Source organism: Anopheles stephensi, chromosome 2, assembly GCF_013141755.1.
Source record: "Anopheles stephensi strain Indian chromosome 2, UCI_ANSTEP_V1.0, whole genome shotgun sequence".
Lineage (NCBI taxonomy): Eukaryota > Metazoa > Arthropoda > Insecta > Diptera > Culicidae > Anopheles > Anopheles stephensi.
The window spans coordinates 49148595-49162626 of record NC_050202.1 but is presented as its reverse complement, the minus strand read 5'-3'; the positions used below and the strand labels follow the sequence as shown (position 1 = coordinate 49162626).

The window sequence follows — 14032 nt, the reverse complement described above, 5'->3', positions numbered from 1 at the left end:
CCCAAAATTGTTTCGGGTCTACTAGGACTCGATGCACCCACGGGGCGACCCGAACCTGTTGCACCTATCGGTCGACCCGGACTCAATTCCTATAGGAGCGATTTCGACTCCGGGACGATCCGTGAAAAGAGTCGTAAGACCCATCCCTATAGGCATGGTGGCTTTGGTGCGGTACAGTAGCCAAAAGGTCCGGCGCCGAGCCTACATACAGCAGGACCGGGTTTCGAACAATCCCATCCAGATTATCACCTCGTAGAGAGAGGCTGGTTTTTCAGTTATTTTGCTTTACCAAGTTTAGTCAATTCAGTATACCTAACCATTCGTTATGCCAAGAGAGATAAAGAAGGGAGGCATGATGGCTATATAGATACTTGTCTAAACTTCGTCATATCTAACAGCATCCTTTCTTTTTTAAATAAGCCATTATGGATAGAGAAAGTGTGGTGTTTCATACGCAAACACATTTCGTTTTACCCACATTTCTCATCGTCTAATTGATCCAAACCTGCAGTTCATCATTCATACAATAGGAAATAGGTTCACATTCGATTCAAAATGAAGCAATTTCAAGTCACATAAAATAGAAAAAACATTTACACACCTTTTTAAACAACTTAAATTGCAAAGTTACTTAATACGGATGTTCTGTATCTCTTTTAAATAATTTCCAAATTTTGACACATGCAAGAGCGCTCCATCTTTCTCGCGTATTTCCAGTGGTCGCATCTGTCACATGGAAGCGAATAAGCCAATTCATTAGCCAATTTATTGTATCGTTGCAATGATTGTATTTCAATTGTTCGTTATTTTAACTGTGCGATTAAAAACAGTTGGTTCAACTTTTAGTAGATACATTAGACACTGGCCACTTATTTATCTGTTACTCTGATAGCGTAAAGTATTGTGTTCAACACTAGCTTAGATTCCATCCTTTATCGGTAACATCAATCAAGAAGTAACAGCTAGTTGCAAATCAATTTGTTCGTTTGCATTTGCAATTTTATATTGTTCTCGTTCACTTGTACACTTAACTCGTACTCTACTCTTTCTCGCTCTCTCTCGTACTCATTAGTGCAACACTATTTGCCGTTTACACTCCTGTATTCGAACACTTACACAGTTTCACTACCAAGCTGTTGAACGTTTTCTACTCCACACCTTTGTTTTGAAGCAAACAGTTTGCCACTTTCCACCCGTTTTAATAGCTGTCGTTTTGGTTTTTGTCTTTTGCATAACTTTAATTAATTTCCCTTTTTTTTAAATAACAAAAACAGTAAATTTTCGCATTTTTAACATTTTTTTATCCGCCAAATTTTATTCTCTTCCTTAACTTTTATTCTTGCAACAAATGTCTCTCTTTCCACTTTTTCTCCATTTTTCTCTTCTACTCACATTTACTAACCGTCTCTAAGATGCTAAGTCTGTTCTTTGTTTTCTTTTTCCGATACACAAACTTACACTACTTCTACTTCTTCAATATCAAAAAAAAAGCTGCGTTAATTTTTTGCGTGTTGTCTTTATTTTTGATTTTGTTTTTTTTTCTTTACTTGTGTTATCGAATGTTTAATGAGTTTTAATGCTCTTCGAATGCATATTTAACAAGTTTTTTTGCTATTTTCTTTTTATTTTATTTTTTTTGTTTCGGGTTTTTTTAAAATAAACCCCGTTTTGCTTTTGTACGTATTTTTGTACGCTTTTTTTATTAATCTATTAAGAATCGTTCCGTCGCTCGTTCACTTTGCCATGCTAAATATGTGCGTATGTTTGTGTTTGTTTAATTTACCCCCTTTCCATGCAGTGCCACGGGAGGAGCTGATTCACGTCCCGCTACCGGCCCCGGAACACCAACCGAGGAAAATGCTGGACAGATTGGACAGGGTAAGTGTGTGTTGAGATATGATTATGATCAGTTGTTACAATAATTTTATTCTCTCTTCTGGGTTTGTTTAGTTACACATAAAGTTACTGCTGGTGCTAAATCGATTGGCTCATTCCTGTACTCTTCGTTCAATAAAGCTGGTGATAAGATCAAGCATCTAAAAGATAACGTAAGTGTCTAGCGGAGCGGTAAGCTAATAGACAGTTCGATTCATTAAATGTCTGCCTTGTCCTCCTTAAAAACAGAGTATTCTGGGTGAATTCAGCAAGGAACAGGAAGCATTTATCAAAAATCAACAAGGCGGTGGAGCTGCCGGTGTGTGTCCGTGGACTGGTCACGCTAACGAGGCAAAGATCAAGGAAGAAATTCTCAGTTTGTCTGCTGTAAGTTGTGTGTTGTGTTGACGGCGTATAGGGTCAGACAAATGACATCGTTTCGTCTATTTTCAGGATCGCCGAAATTTCGTCCGAGCACCGCCGGCAGGTGTTGAGTTTGATTTTGACTACGACTCGTCATACCCGGTAGCATTGGCCATTATGAACGATGATAAGGAACTGGAAAAGATGCGATTCGAGTTGGTTCCCAAAATGTGAGTTGTGCAATGCGCTTATTTATTTAAATCCCCGTGCAACAACTAACTTGCTTCTCAATATTTTAAACAGTATCACGGAAGAAAGCTTCTGGCGTAACTACTTCTATCGCGTATCCCTGATATGTCAAGCGGCCGACTTGGGTACATTGGGCGATAATAACGAGTTCGTTAAACGGGGCGCCAGTGAAGATACGGAGGGTAATGTACACTAAACCATTGTTTTCTTCTATCAATGTTTGTCCTTTTGTCTGAAGAAACGCGTCCCAAGCAAATGATTTGACTTCCACCCCATTCGGGGGATCCAATTATTCCGCTCATTTATGAGCCGCTGGATCCATATTAGTAGTATTTTTGCTTAAATTTGCATGTTTAACGATACAGTTTTTTTGGAACGAAATTCCTGTTGAGCTTATGGAATGTTTTGTTTTTTGGATTACCTTCATCATAAAACATTTGTAGCATTTTTTCCTCTCTCCTGCAAATAACGTGTAGCTCCACGTGATGTGAGATAACAATAGACAATAATAGAAATAGAATAGAAAAATTGCTTCACAATGTTCTAGATGTCCTTTTTGAACCCTTTCCGCCATGCACCTTAACGCATAATTTAAAGTTATTTCAAAAGCTCTCAGATTCAACATCAGTTTTCAACGGACATTACATATTATTTAAATATTTTAGGTTTGCATATTAGTTTCCTTATGCAGGTTATATGTATTTTTCCATTTTTGTTTTACTTATAATTTTACCACCAACATTACTCAAAAGATACCGAACGTACGTCATCGATTGGGTCGATGCCCAATCAGAGCGGCGACATAAGCTCGTCCGCAACGAGCCCCGACGATGAGCCGATGCATTCCCCAGTCACACCGTTGAGCACGGGCGAACGAACAACGACCAAAGACACCATTAGTCGTACCGGGGCCAGTGATTTGCAAGCTGCCAGCGGTAGCAGCGCTGGCACCAGCAAACATACCCACAATGAGTTCATTTCCGACAGTTTCCATACGAACGAACAAGATCTGGAGGAGGTGAAGGCCGGCATGAAAAAGCTCGGTATCGATAGTCTCGCCCAACAGGCGAACGAATCGATTGGGCTTGAGACCGAGAAAAGTGGTAAGGAATGACCAGTGATGATGTAACGGCGGCTTATCCATAAGTGTGGAGTGGGCTCGGGAAGGTTCAACGTAACAAATCCAAATCCTAAAATGATCTTACTTCGGAAGGGGGTTTTAGAGTTCTGATTACCTTACCATGGTAAAAACTAAGCATTACGAAAGGGAGAGAAAACTACAGAAAACACTGTTCAAAGTCTTACCGGTTGCTTGAGTTGCTTAAGTTTAAAATGGAATGCTTTTTGGTATGCATGGATTTTGGACGATGCTCGCGCGACGATGGTGGTGGTGGTACATTGTGAAACATTCGCACATACTACACTAGATAGAGAGAATGGCTTGTAGAAATGGTAGAATGGCAGTACGCATACTAGTGATGCAAACTTATCCGGCCGATAATATGTAAACAGTACAATATCTTTTACCCATCCCCTTTTTGCAGATCATAAGCAAGCAAACAGCCGCATAACCACCGGTAGGTTGGTTTCTCTGATTATTAGCCTAACCCCCTATTAGTTGAAACTGTGTGTGTGATCCGTGACGTTCATTCGCTTCCAGTTCCCAGTAAGATCTGCGCTGAAATGACAAGCTACTACTATTGAATCCCTCATACTAGACACTCGCGTGGAATAAAATATATAATAATTAATCTAAGCATAAGCAAACCCGACACGGCACACGAGATGCATACACAAACAGTATAAATCATCGCATCATTATCATTTTCGCAATCATCATCCTGCTCAATGTGTGCAGTATGGTCCGAATGCACGAGAGACGCAACGCTACGCTACTATTATTCGGCTTTCCCCATTCTCTGCCCATTTCAGATGAACGTTTGAAAAACGGGCCGGTGTTACGGAATTGTTGTAACATACGCTTTCCATAAAACAAATCTTCATCCTAAGTATTGCTTCACAAAACCCAGAAACCGCATCCAGATATCCAGGTATCTGGTGGTTCCGTTTACTAATGTGCTATTCGCACTAAACGGTAGGCCGATAGTGTTGTTTTTTTCTAAACATTTTGTCCATTTTACCCCTCTATCTTTCACATTATTGCGTATCTTGATGTGTGTCTCTTCTTCGCTCTCTCTCTCTCTCTCTGTGTGTCTCTTTTCATCTGATTAATCTACAAAATCTATCTTTTCTCTCTAATAATTTCTGTGTGTGTGCGTGTTTGTATTGTGTAAAGTTAGAAAATCGAATCGAGATGCTATCAACGAGTCTAGCACAGCACTGAAATGGTTCCCGTTTGGTGCCGTTTACGTGACTGATTTTTTTTTATTATATTCAATTAAAATAATTAAACTTGCTTCAGTTCAGTACAGGGTTTCTCAGGCCTGATCACCATTGTAACACAATATGTTAAAAGTATGAAACGCTTATGCCTGCATCATAAAGGCATTTCAACCTTGTTAATTATTTTCAACATCGGAATACAGCCTTTCAACTCCATAAAATCCAAAATCGATAATGGCAAATGCTCAGTTCACGGAGCTGTTTTTGACACAATGTTTTTATGCTATTTATGATACTTGGTTTCCCGTATCATTTCAATTGATTCTAATCAATTGGGGTAGTTCGGTGGCTGAGGATAGTGTTGCGGCGTCCTTCTTCCCACTGCAGGACCGGGGATAAAATCTCAAATCCAGTCCAAGAAAGCCCGAGATCTTTCGAGATTGTGTTGTCAAAGAAGAAGAAGAATGCTCTTTTAAATAGAAAAGCTTCAAAAATATCTCAACATAATAAATAAAAATCTATTAGACTTGTCTGTAAAAGATAAGAGCAGTTTTCAAAAGAAAATCCTATAAAATCATAGAGTTAACGGCTAGATTGCCTATGCCTGAAAGCTCCGTCAACTAGGCATTTTCCATTGTCAAGTTGGGATTTTACGGAGTTGAATGATGGTTTTTCCTTGTTAAGAAGGCTTAATTGTACATTCGATGTCGGATTATCGTGTTATACTGTTGGCATATAGTATTACAATGTTCAACGACCCTGAGAAAACCCTGTAATGAAGAATTTTGCATCAATATTTGTTATCAGGATTTCTATCCACCCAAGGATCTATTTCACCCATTGTGGGGAAAGTTTCAACCGCGTTGAGAATTTTCAGTTATTAGGGAGAAATCATATGAATAGAAACAGCTACTAGAATCGTTTAAAGATTCTGTGGAATTTGGCAAAAGAAATTACGAATTTATGCGAATTATTTCAACCACGTAGTGGATGATTCGTTTAGGAGAGCAATTGCTCAATCGCGCAAATGTCGCAAGTATCCGGATTGTCGTGACACTCGAATCCTTTATTTTTAATTGCTTAACAAATTCCATTCTAACAGTTCTAAATTTAAAGGTCCAAACCTTTCTTGAAGGGCCCAAAAATACTTGATACATCCCACAATGAATTGCAAAGATCTACTGTGGGGTTGAGACTCTCCCCATATTGGGTGAAATAGATCGAAAACCTACATTCTCATTTCAATTCCAATACAACATTCCTATATCAGAGAAAGCGAAAGAAGCGATTCTAACATGGAAATTTATGCAACTGCACCAATCGGTCCTCCCTTAGTGTGTGTGTGTGTGTGTCTTTCCTGTGTGTGAATGTGTGGCGCACCTCCATTCGTGAAGCAGATTCGTTACTGTGCATAGTTGTGCTTGCATTTCTAAAACACACACTACCACAGTCTCGCTGTCGCTGGTGTTGGAGCGTGCTCTGTCCGCACTTCCGGGGCATGTTGATGCTGATGCTTGCTCGTCTGTGTCGCACACACTTGTCCTTGCGAAATAGAAAACCAACGTGTGCCTGTGTTTGCTGCTCCTCGTCCTCAGTGTTTGCGTGCGTATGTCAGAATTGTGCATTATAAAAAAACGCGTGGACAATAGCGTCAACTCACAGCTGTTCGATACTGCTTTAGACTAGCTCTCTCTCCCAGCTCTTTCGGCGATGCGATGCTTGAAATCATTTTCCGATGTGTGTAGTATGTGCTGATATGTTTCTACCTACCAAATGCCATGCAATGCGTAGTTTTTACTTTCATTTCAATTTCGTTAACGCCATTCCCGCGATGTTCTGTAGTTTTCTCCTTGTAATGCCTTTGCGAACAGGATCTGTACAACAGCCGTGCCTCGTATGTGTATTTTGCTTTGTAGCTCAAATCGATACTACACTAACTTTATAAATTACTAGAAAAGGTGATCGGTGAAAACGAGCCCAAATGTGCCAATAACGCAGATATGAGCTTTGAAATATTTCTTGAAAAACGCTAACAGTGTTCCAGTGAACCGTAACCGCGAATATATTTAGAGGGTTAAAAGGTCTGTTGGTAACGTAAAGTTGGTGGTTTTTATGATTACCATTTTGTTATATTTCTACATCTTTCCATGAAACACGTCCCACGTGTTTGTTATACCATTTTTCAAATACATTAATGCTGCATGTCTGTTTCTTTTCTTATACTACAATTTATATCGCTTTTTATATTTTTCGCTTATTATTTGTTAAGAATATAATCATTTTTTTTAATTTGAACGACCAGAATTATTTTAAGCATTCCCCTAATTGTGTCGTAGGGTGATCAGAACTGACTGAACTATTGTTTCATAGTTGTATTGTGTTAGTACTCAAGTTATATTTAATATTCATACTTCATTGCCAAATGTTCATGTGGTTAAAATGTGGCTAAATATAAAAAAAAATGATACGAAAGATTACTAGAAGAGTACAAAATTTATGTCATTAATTTATATTAAAGTGTCAGATTCGACAATAAGAGAATGACGTTCACAATTGCCATGTTGTAAGCAAAATTAATGTTTAAAATTTTACTATTTGTGCATAAGAAACGGGAGGATTATTATTGATTGCAAATATAGGTTTAAGAGACTATACGGGTTCGATCATAGACGATGCTCATGTTAGAATTCTTTGCTACATTCCTACAGGGTTGCCATATGATATCAATCCTATGCCAGATTTAACAAAACTGGGACATGCTTGCGCCTGGTCTGGTGCTTTTTAAAAACTATGAAAGCTTTCTTCATTTCTTCTCATACATAAGTAACAAATAGCTTTTGCATCGTCCTTAGACTGAGAGTACTGTTTAAGATATTGTGTTTTTTTTTGTTCATGAAGGACGGCTTGGAAGTTTAAAGTTTCTCAAAGAAGCTTTGGACTGAACTTATTCAGATGAACTTATTCAGGCGGTCTTGTAAGGAACGCTTTTCTGTGGAGCAATATCTGTTGTAGCCATAGTTCTGTTCCATGTTGATAAAATGCAAGCATCAAAGGAAATATTTTCGGTGCCTTGACTGGACTTGAAGCAAACATGAATCTTCAAGAATTTATACTCAGAAATTGACAAAAAATTTGGAGTGCTGTCGATGACTTCCGAAGTATCCGTTTTCCTCGGAAGCGTGAACTTATTTTTCAAGACGAATTTGTATAAAATCTTTGAAGATGTTCAAACGTAACTTGGGAAAGCATTGAAATGGAATATGGAATATACCCTTCTTGTTCTTTTTCTTCTTTGGCACTAAAACCTCAAAGGTCTCGCGGCCTCTCATTTCTGGCTTCCTTTGACTTGATTTTACCCGTAGTTGGATAGTCAGACCATACTATGGGGGAATGGACCGGATGGGATTTGAATCCCGGTCGTGCCGTTCGAAGACAGGCGCCGCTATCACCTTGACCACCGGACCGCTCGTCTAAAATCTTCTGTGCCTTAACTAAACCATACTTATCGAATGAAAGTTAGGAAAGTCTCTGAGGAAAAGCAATACTTTCGCACTTAGTTTTTTTAAATCTGGTATAGCATGCTGAACCGAATATGGCAACCCTTGGCACGTCTTGCAGCGGAAACGTGTTTCAATGAGCACCCTCCCGTACATTACTTAGGCTGTTTGCGTGGGTTTAAGGTTCAGAGCTGGCAAACATGATATGTTGTTGTTTCTCAGATAAGTTTGGGTATACGTTTCGTTTAACCCAAGCTTCTAAAAGACGTTTAGTGGCTTTTCTCGCATATCAACAATCTTGTTGAAGTAGACGATTTTCATTGACTATTCGTTCACGCTGCTTATGTTCTGTTCTAGTTCGTTTGTTTTTTTTTCTCCTTCTTTAAATTCATATTTAAGTACAAACGCAACTGCTTTAAATGTTTTTTACTCCCCCCTGTCATTTAGTTGTCGTTTGTGTCGTGTTGTGTATCTTCTGCGTTTAGGCATGAGTTTTATCATCTATCCCTTGTTTTCTGGTAATCCTTGTCGTTCGGCATACTGTTACTTTTTGTACTGTTACGGTAGTGCAAATAGCGCACCAGTTTTGATTGATTTTGTCAATAATTTGCGTTTTCTATTTTAGAACAAAAATATCAATGTATTTGCTATCCCTATTCCTCCGAACCAAAAAAAATCAATTCTTGTATATGTTTTCCGAACCCGAATGTGTGTTGGATGTTTTTCGCGCACCAAACCCACACACTCTGCAGAACATTACCTGTGCAATACTGTTAACTGTGAATATTACTAACATACCTTTCTTTTTCTTCTTGCTTTTCCCGTTTTTTCTTATCATTGTTTGTTTGTATCTACCTTACTTGCGTCCCTATGCTGCCAACGCGTACAAATACCGCGGGGGACCACCAAACAGCCTAAAGAAGTATATAGAAGTACGATACAAAAAAACCGTAAATGCTACCGTAATCGCACTTACTCTTTATTGTAAAGGATGGTGAAGTATCTCAATACGAGCAAGAAAACCACAGCATCTCTTATATTACACGTTACAGAACTACACGTTGTACGATATAGAAAGACTAATGCGGAAAGGCGCAGAAAGGGAGAAACGGTTACGAGCAGGCAAAATGGCAAACGGCAAAGTAAAAGACATACAACTGGAACTGGTGCATAATACTGAATCTTCTTCTTCGTCAACTCGAAACAGTAGATGCAGAACAACTTACAGTATCTATGTTTTCGCAGGCGCGCCTAGACAAACAGAAACTCGGAACGGAAGTATAAACGGGCATTTGTCTGGGCAATTGCGAACCTATTTAAAATTATTAAAATACAAACCAACAGCAACATATGCGAACCGAAAGGACTAACCGTGAACCGGGTAACGGCGTGCGCGGATAAAATGTTAATAATATATGAGATAACAAATTATACACGCCACTGCAATGTATATCGATATCGAGTGGTCAAACATATTGAAATTAAACCAAAAAATCTGAAGAAGAGCAGCGCACTTCACTACAAGGAGCAACATGGAAATATTTTGTTGGCCGCAGGGAAGACTTAAGCCACACAAACACACACATACACACACCCACTTAAATCATGATTAAAAGAGAGATGGCGAAAGAAGAACACTAAATAAACCCACGTTTAAGCTAATTATACACGCGGTAGTCAGCCAGTCAGTTGAGTGGCGGAAAATTCTTGTCGGGGTCCGTCACCACTAACCTTCCCGAAGCAAACGAAACACTCACACAACTAAACACACACAGACACACACACATATTATATTATCGGAATCAATTAGTAACAATTTCACGACAAAGACAATTAATGCACGTAATGCAGGACACACTGAAAGACAAAGGAAAACCAACCCTCGAACACGAATCTCCTTTACAAAAAAGAGACGTGCCCAGTATAAATAAATTTACCAAACATCGACCTGTACTTACGTTAGTTATCTAGCTATGATAATCTGTTTAAAAGTGAAACATTAACGACAAAGCAGAAGCAGAAGCGAAACGAAAAAAGCAACCATATAGAGCAAATGGGCGGGAAAAAAAATAGGACATGATGAGGAAAGGGAGCGGATCTTATATCGAGTAAAATCAGAGTATTTATTGTTGTTGTTTCCCAGTGCTTAGAGTAAATCTTTATGTGAGAGAATACGTGGAACGTAGCAGAAGTCACACATCACAAACAATGCCAGTCCCCTCCCCCCGGTTTTTACATGCAATCTTCATCGCGAATATGAGCATGATCAAGCGAATAGCAAAGACACACAAACACACAAAATTGGGACTAATCAAACCCATTCGATCAAATCTCAACACTAAAACGAAGAACAAGGTGAGGCCATGTAGAGGTTGCGGCAGGAAAAAAAATGCATCGCATGTCTTGAAAGTCCTTAAAAACAGCTAGGACAGGTCTTCCTAGTCCTCCGATGAGGATTGCCACTTGGTGTGGACACTTCAGAGTTTCCTCACTAAGGTTACATGTTTTGGATGGATTGTTTTTCAGCATATCCGGAAATCCAGAGATCTCATTTGAAACTTTCCCTCGAACGAACGACTGACTGTCCAGCTACAAGTCAGGGAAGAATGGATCAAGAAAGGCAGAAATGTAATAGGCCAATACCGAGATATAGTGTCAAAGACACTGCGACAACCTCGAGATGTAGTGACTACATCAGAGACTACCTTGAGTTGTAGTGTCAAAGTAAAAGAGTTAGAAGAGATGATTCTGGACTGCTAGGCGACCACAATCCTTTAGGTCGAATTTGACATATGACAAGGGACTCGGTCCTGTTCCAGAACAACGTCATGATTTTCAACTAATTTTGCTATCTCAAGGCCAAGGATCTGGCCCTTGGAAATACCGATATGGACCTTGAAGTTCATGCCAATGACTGATTCAGATGGCATTTTTAAGTCATAGTTTAAGTCAGGCTTGCCTGGTGAAATGAAGCGATCTGTGAAAATAGCGATCTGGGCTATTGTAAGCAGCATCGGCCATGAACAGCTTTTTGTCAAAGCATAGGATTCTACTACTTCCAAGAATCCAAGGATAGATCTTTATTCTTCTCTGTTGGGCGTTTCGTTTGTGGCTCTGAAAGTTGTAGTCCTAGAAGAAGCCTTCCTTGGTGATTTACTCTTCGCATTTTTTCAGAGACGTTGAGACGCATGCTCGGTCCTAGGACCTCTTCATGCCAACCCTTCATTCCTTGGGACATTTTTAGCCCGATAAGTTGTGGCCAAAAGTCATTGACAATATTTTTCGCCTGCCGCCCTGTACGAGTATGAACCAACAACATTTCAACACTAAAACAAAGAACACGCAATTACACACACACAAACACGCGCGCGCTCTTCACTTCAATAAGTGTTCCTTGCTGTCTAGGTGTGACTTGCTGTCCTTCTTACTTCTTCGTAACGTTTCCGGCCGTGCAGGCATGGAAAGGGTGTTGCGTGCCGATTAGTGTCTCTGTGTCTGTCAGTCATGATCATAATCTTGCCATATTTGCTGAAACGTTTCCCATCGCGAACGATCGTCGATACGTTATTTCGTTAACTGGGGTATGGAATGGAGGAAAGATGGAGTTAGCTGTTGCGTTACAATACGTTGAAACTAAAACTTTAAATCAATCAATGCGTTCAAAGTTCAATTAGTTCGTGATTCATGAAAGGGCTGTGGATTTTAATGGTATCGCAAAACCATAATGTTGTTGATGAATGATGGTGTCATTTGTGGCTTTTGCTTTAAAATCGATCGAATGCTTTATTACCTTCGTTATCTCATGACCCACCGAAAAGACATTACATTCCCAACATGGCACCGTTATCATTCCCTCACACTTGTTTCGAATCCTGCCCATCACGTTTTGTATTGTTACAACCTAATTAAAGCAGTACTTCAACTCTACAATGGGTGATGTGTGTTACGTTTTTAAATGATTGAATTGTCGGACAGTATTGGCCGGGAACCGGGAGAAAGCGAAACAAAAACAAACAAACAAAACAAACAAAAATCTGTAGCAATAAGAAATATGTATATGGATGTTAAAGTTGATCTTCCATTTTTCCATGTAAAGCATACTCACCATTCTCCACGCTTATGCCTCCACTCAGCATAGAGCAGTAATATCACTATCAAACCAGAATCACTCATCGGTGCTGTACCGTGCTAGTTTGTGTTGTTTGTTTGTGTTGCGTTATTCTATGCCCAGACTAATTACAAAACAAGAGTGTCAGCCTAGAGAATCATTCCACAACGAAATGATAAGGCCCGAAGGATTCGTGTAGTATATTTGCGTTGCCATTTGCTTCAAGCAATGTCCCCTAACCTTAATGGCGCAACGCGACAAAAGGGTATGGGTATTGGAAATCAATCCAACAACATAAAACCCCCCGGGGAAAAAAGGTGCAGCACATTGCAAAACAAATCCCAGCCACGAAACCCACATCAAAGCAGGCATGTTACAGAGTAATATCAGCACAGCAGCGAAAGCAGAGCCAGTATTCTTACCATAAACGCTAGTATATGAAGAGATAAATCAGAGTTTTCGATGTTATGCATTTGCGTTGATTCTATTACCCTAGACCAGTATATTTGCACTTAATGAATGCGCAACTGCAGCAAAAAGAAAAAGAAAAAACAAACGCGCCATAATAATTATCATGAGAATGGCACATCGGAGCGAGGTTCGGCTTCCCGATGTTGCCGGATCTGGCATCCTTCGGCCTGCAGGCCAGAGCAGCCCGTGTCCAGCAAACCAGCATCCCTCTGTGCAACGTCTGCTGCGCGAGGCGTGGCCCAGCAGCGGGATCCGCCATCGATGCCAACAACGATGAGGGAATGATGCAACCGAACGGGGATCGAACGGAACCGCGCTTCGTAGATATTGGTTTTAAGGAGCATAGCAGCAGCAGCAGGCAAGAAAAAACGAAAAAAGGATGTAAAAAAGCTACAGAGATATGACAATACAACCGAAAACGTGATGCAACATTAAAACAAAACGATGTGCGAAACCAAAGGATAAGAAGAGAAAACGAAAAAAAAACAACAACATATATTTAAACGTAACGAACACAACAAAAAAAGAAAACAAAGTAAGAAAAAAAACATCAAGTATGTGAAATGGAGTTCACCAGCAAAAACAAAAAAATATCTAATTCTCCTTACCCCCTCAAAAGCAAAAAAAAAATGTTCCTCTCTCTCTCTCTGTATGTATCTGTGTGCGTGGTGTTGAGAAATTAACAAAACAAAAATCAGTATCCAACAAAACAAAATGGCGAACAAACGAACGAACTCTGGCATCGGATATTATCCGTTGTTGCTGGTGGCAAAGCCAAGCGACAAGTATTTAATGGCCGTGACAAGGTGACGCGTTTAGGGAACAGCGAAACGAAAAGGAGGATGTGTGATGTGTGCGCGAGCTGACACAAATTTGTTTAAGCCTGTTCGGGATCCGATCGGGATAGCCTGTAGAGTGTGATGCGGAAGCAGCAAGACGATGTTTAATTTCCCTTTTCCCTGTTCAAGGAAATATTCCCATATATGAGTTTACATTAACTCACCTCTAAAAAAAAACCCTCGTTTGTTGTGTTTTGTTTGCTTGATACGCTTTTTTGCAGCGGCGCAACAGAAAGATGGCGTCGGTCGGGTTTGTCTTCGTTACTTCGTTTGTCCACGTCACTTGC

The 14032-nt window shown here is 39.8% G+C and overlaps 1 protein-coding gene across 15 annotated transcripts in view; it reads left to right on the top strand.

Annotated features, from left to right (window-relative positions):
* Positions 1-14032, top strand: part of LOC118508358 (synapse-associated protein of 47 kDa) — a 32645-nt gene that overhangs the window by 16319 nt on the left and 2294 nt on the right. For 10 of the 15 annotated variants that reach the window (XM_036048067.1, XM_036048071.1, XM_036048070.1 and 7 more), the window contains 6 exons: positions 1799-1878; positions 1951-2048; positions 2125-2262; positions 2329-2468; positions 2542-2669; positions 3240-3590. In XM_036048067.1, the coding sequence (XP_035903960.1) occupies positions 1799-1878; positions 1951-2048; positions 2125-2262; positions 2329-2468; positions 2542-2669; positions 3240-3590 (935 nt within the window). Of the gene's footprint in view, positions 1-1798; positions 1879-1950; positions 2049-2124; positions 2263-2328; positions 2469-2541; positions 2670-3239; positions 3591-4031; positions 4065-9240; positions 13860-14032 lie in introns of those variants that run through there. The other 5 variants (XM_036048076.1, XM_036048077.1, XM_036048074.1 and 2 more) reach the window with 3 other exon arrangements.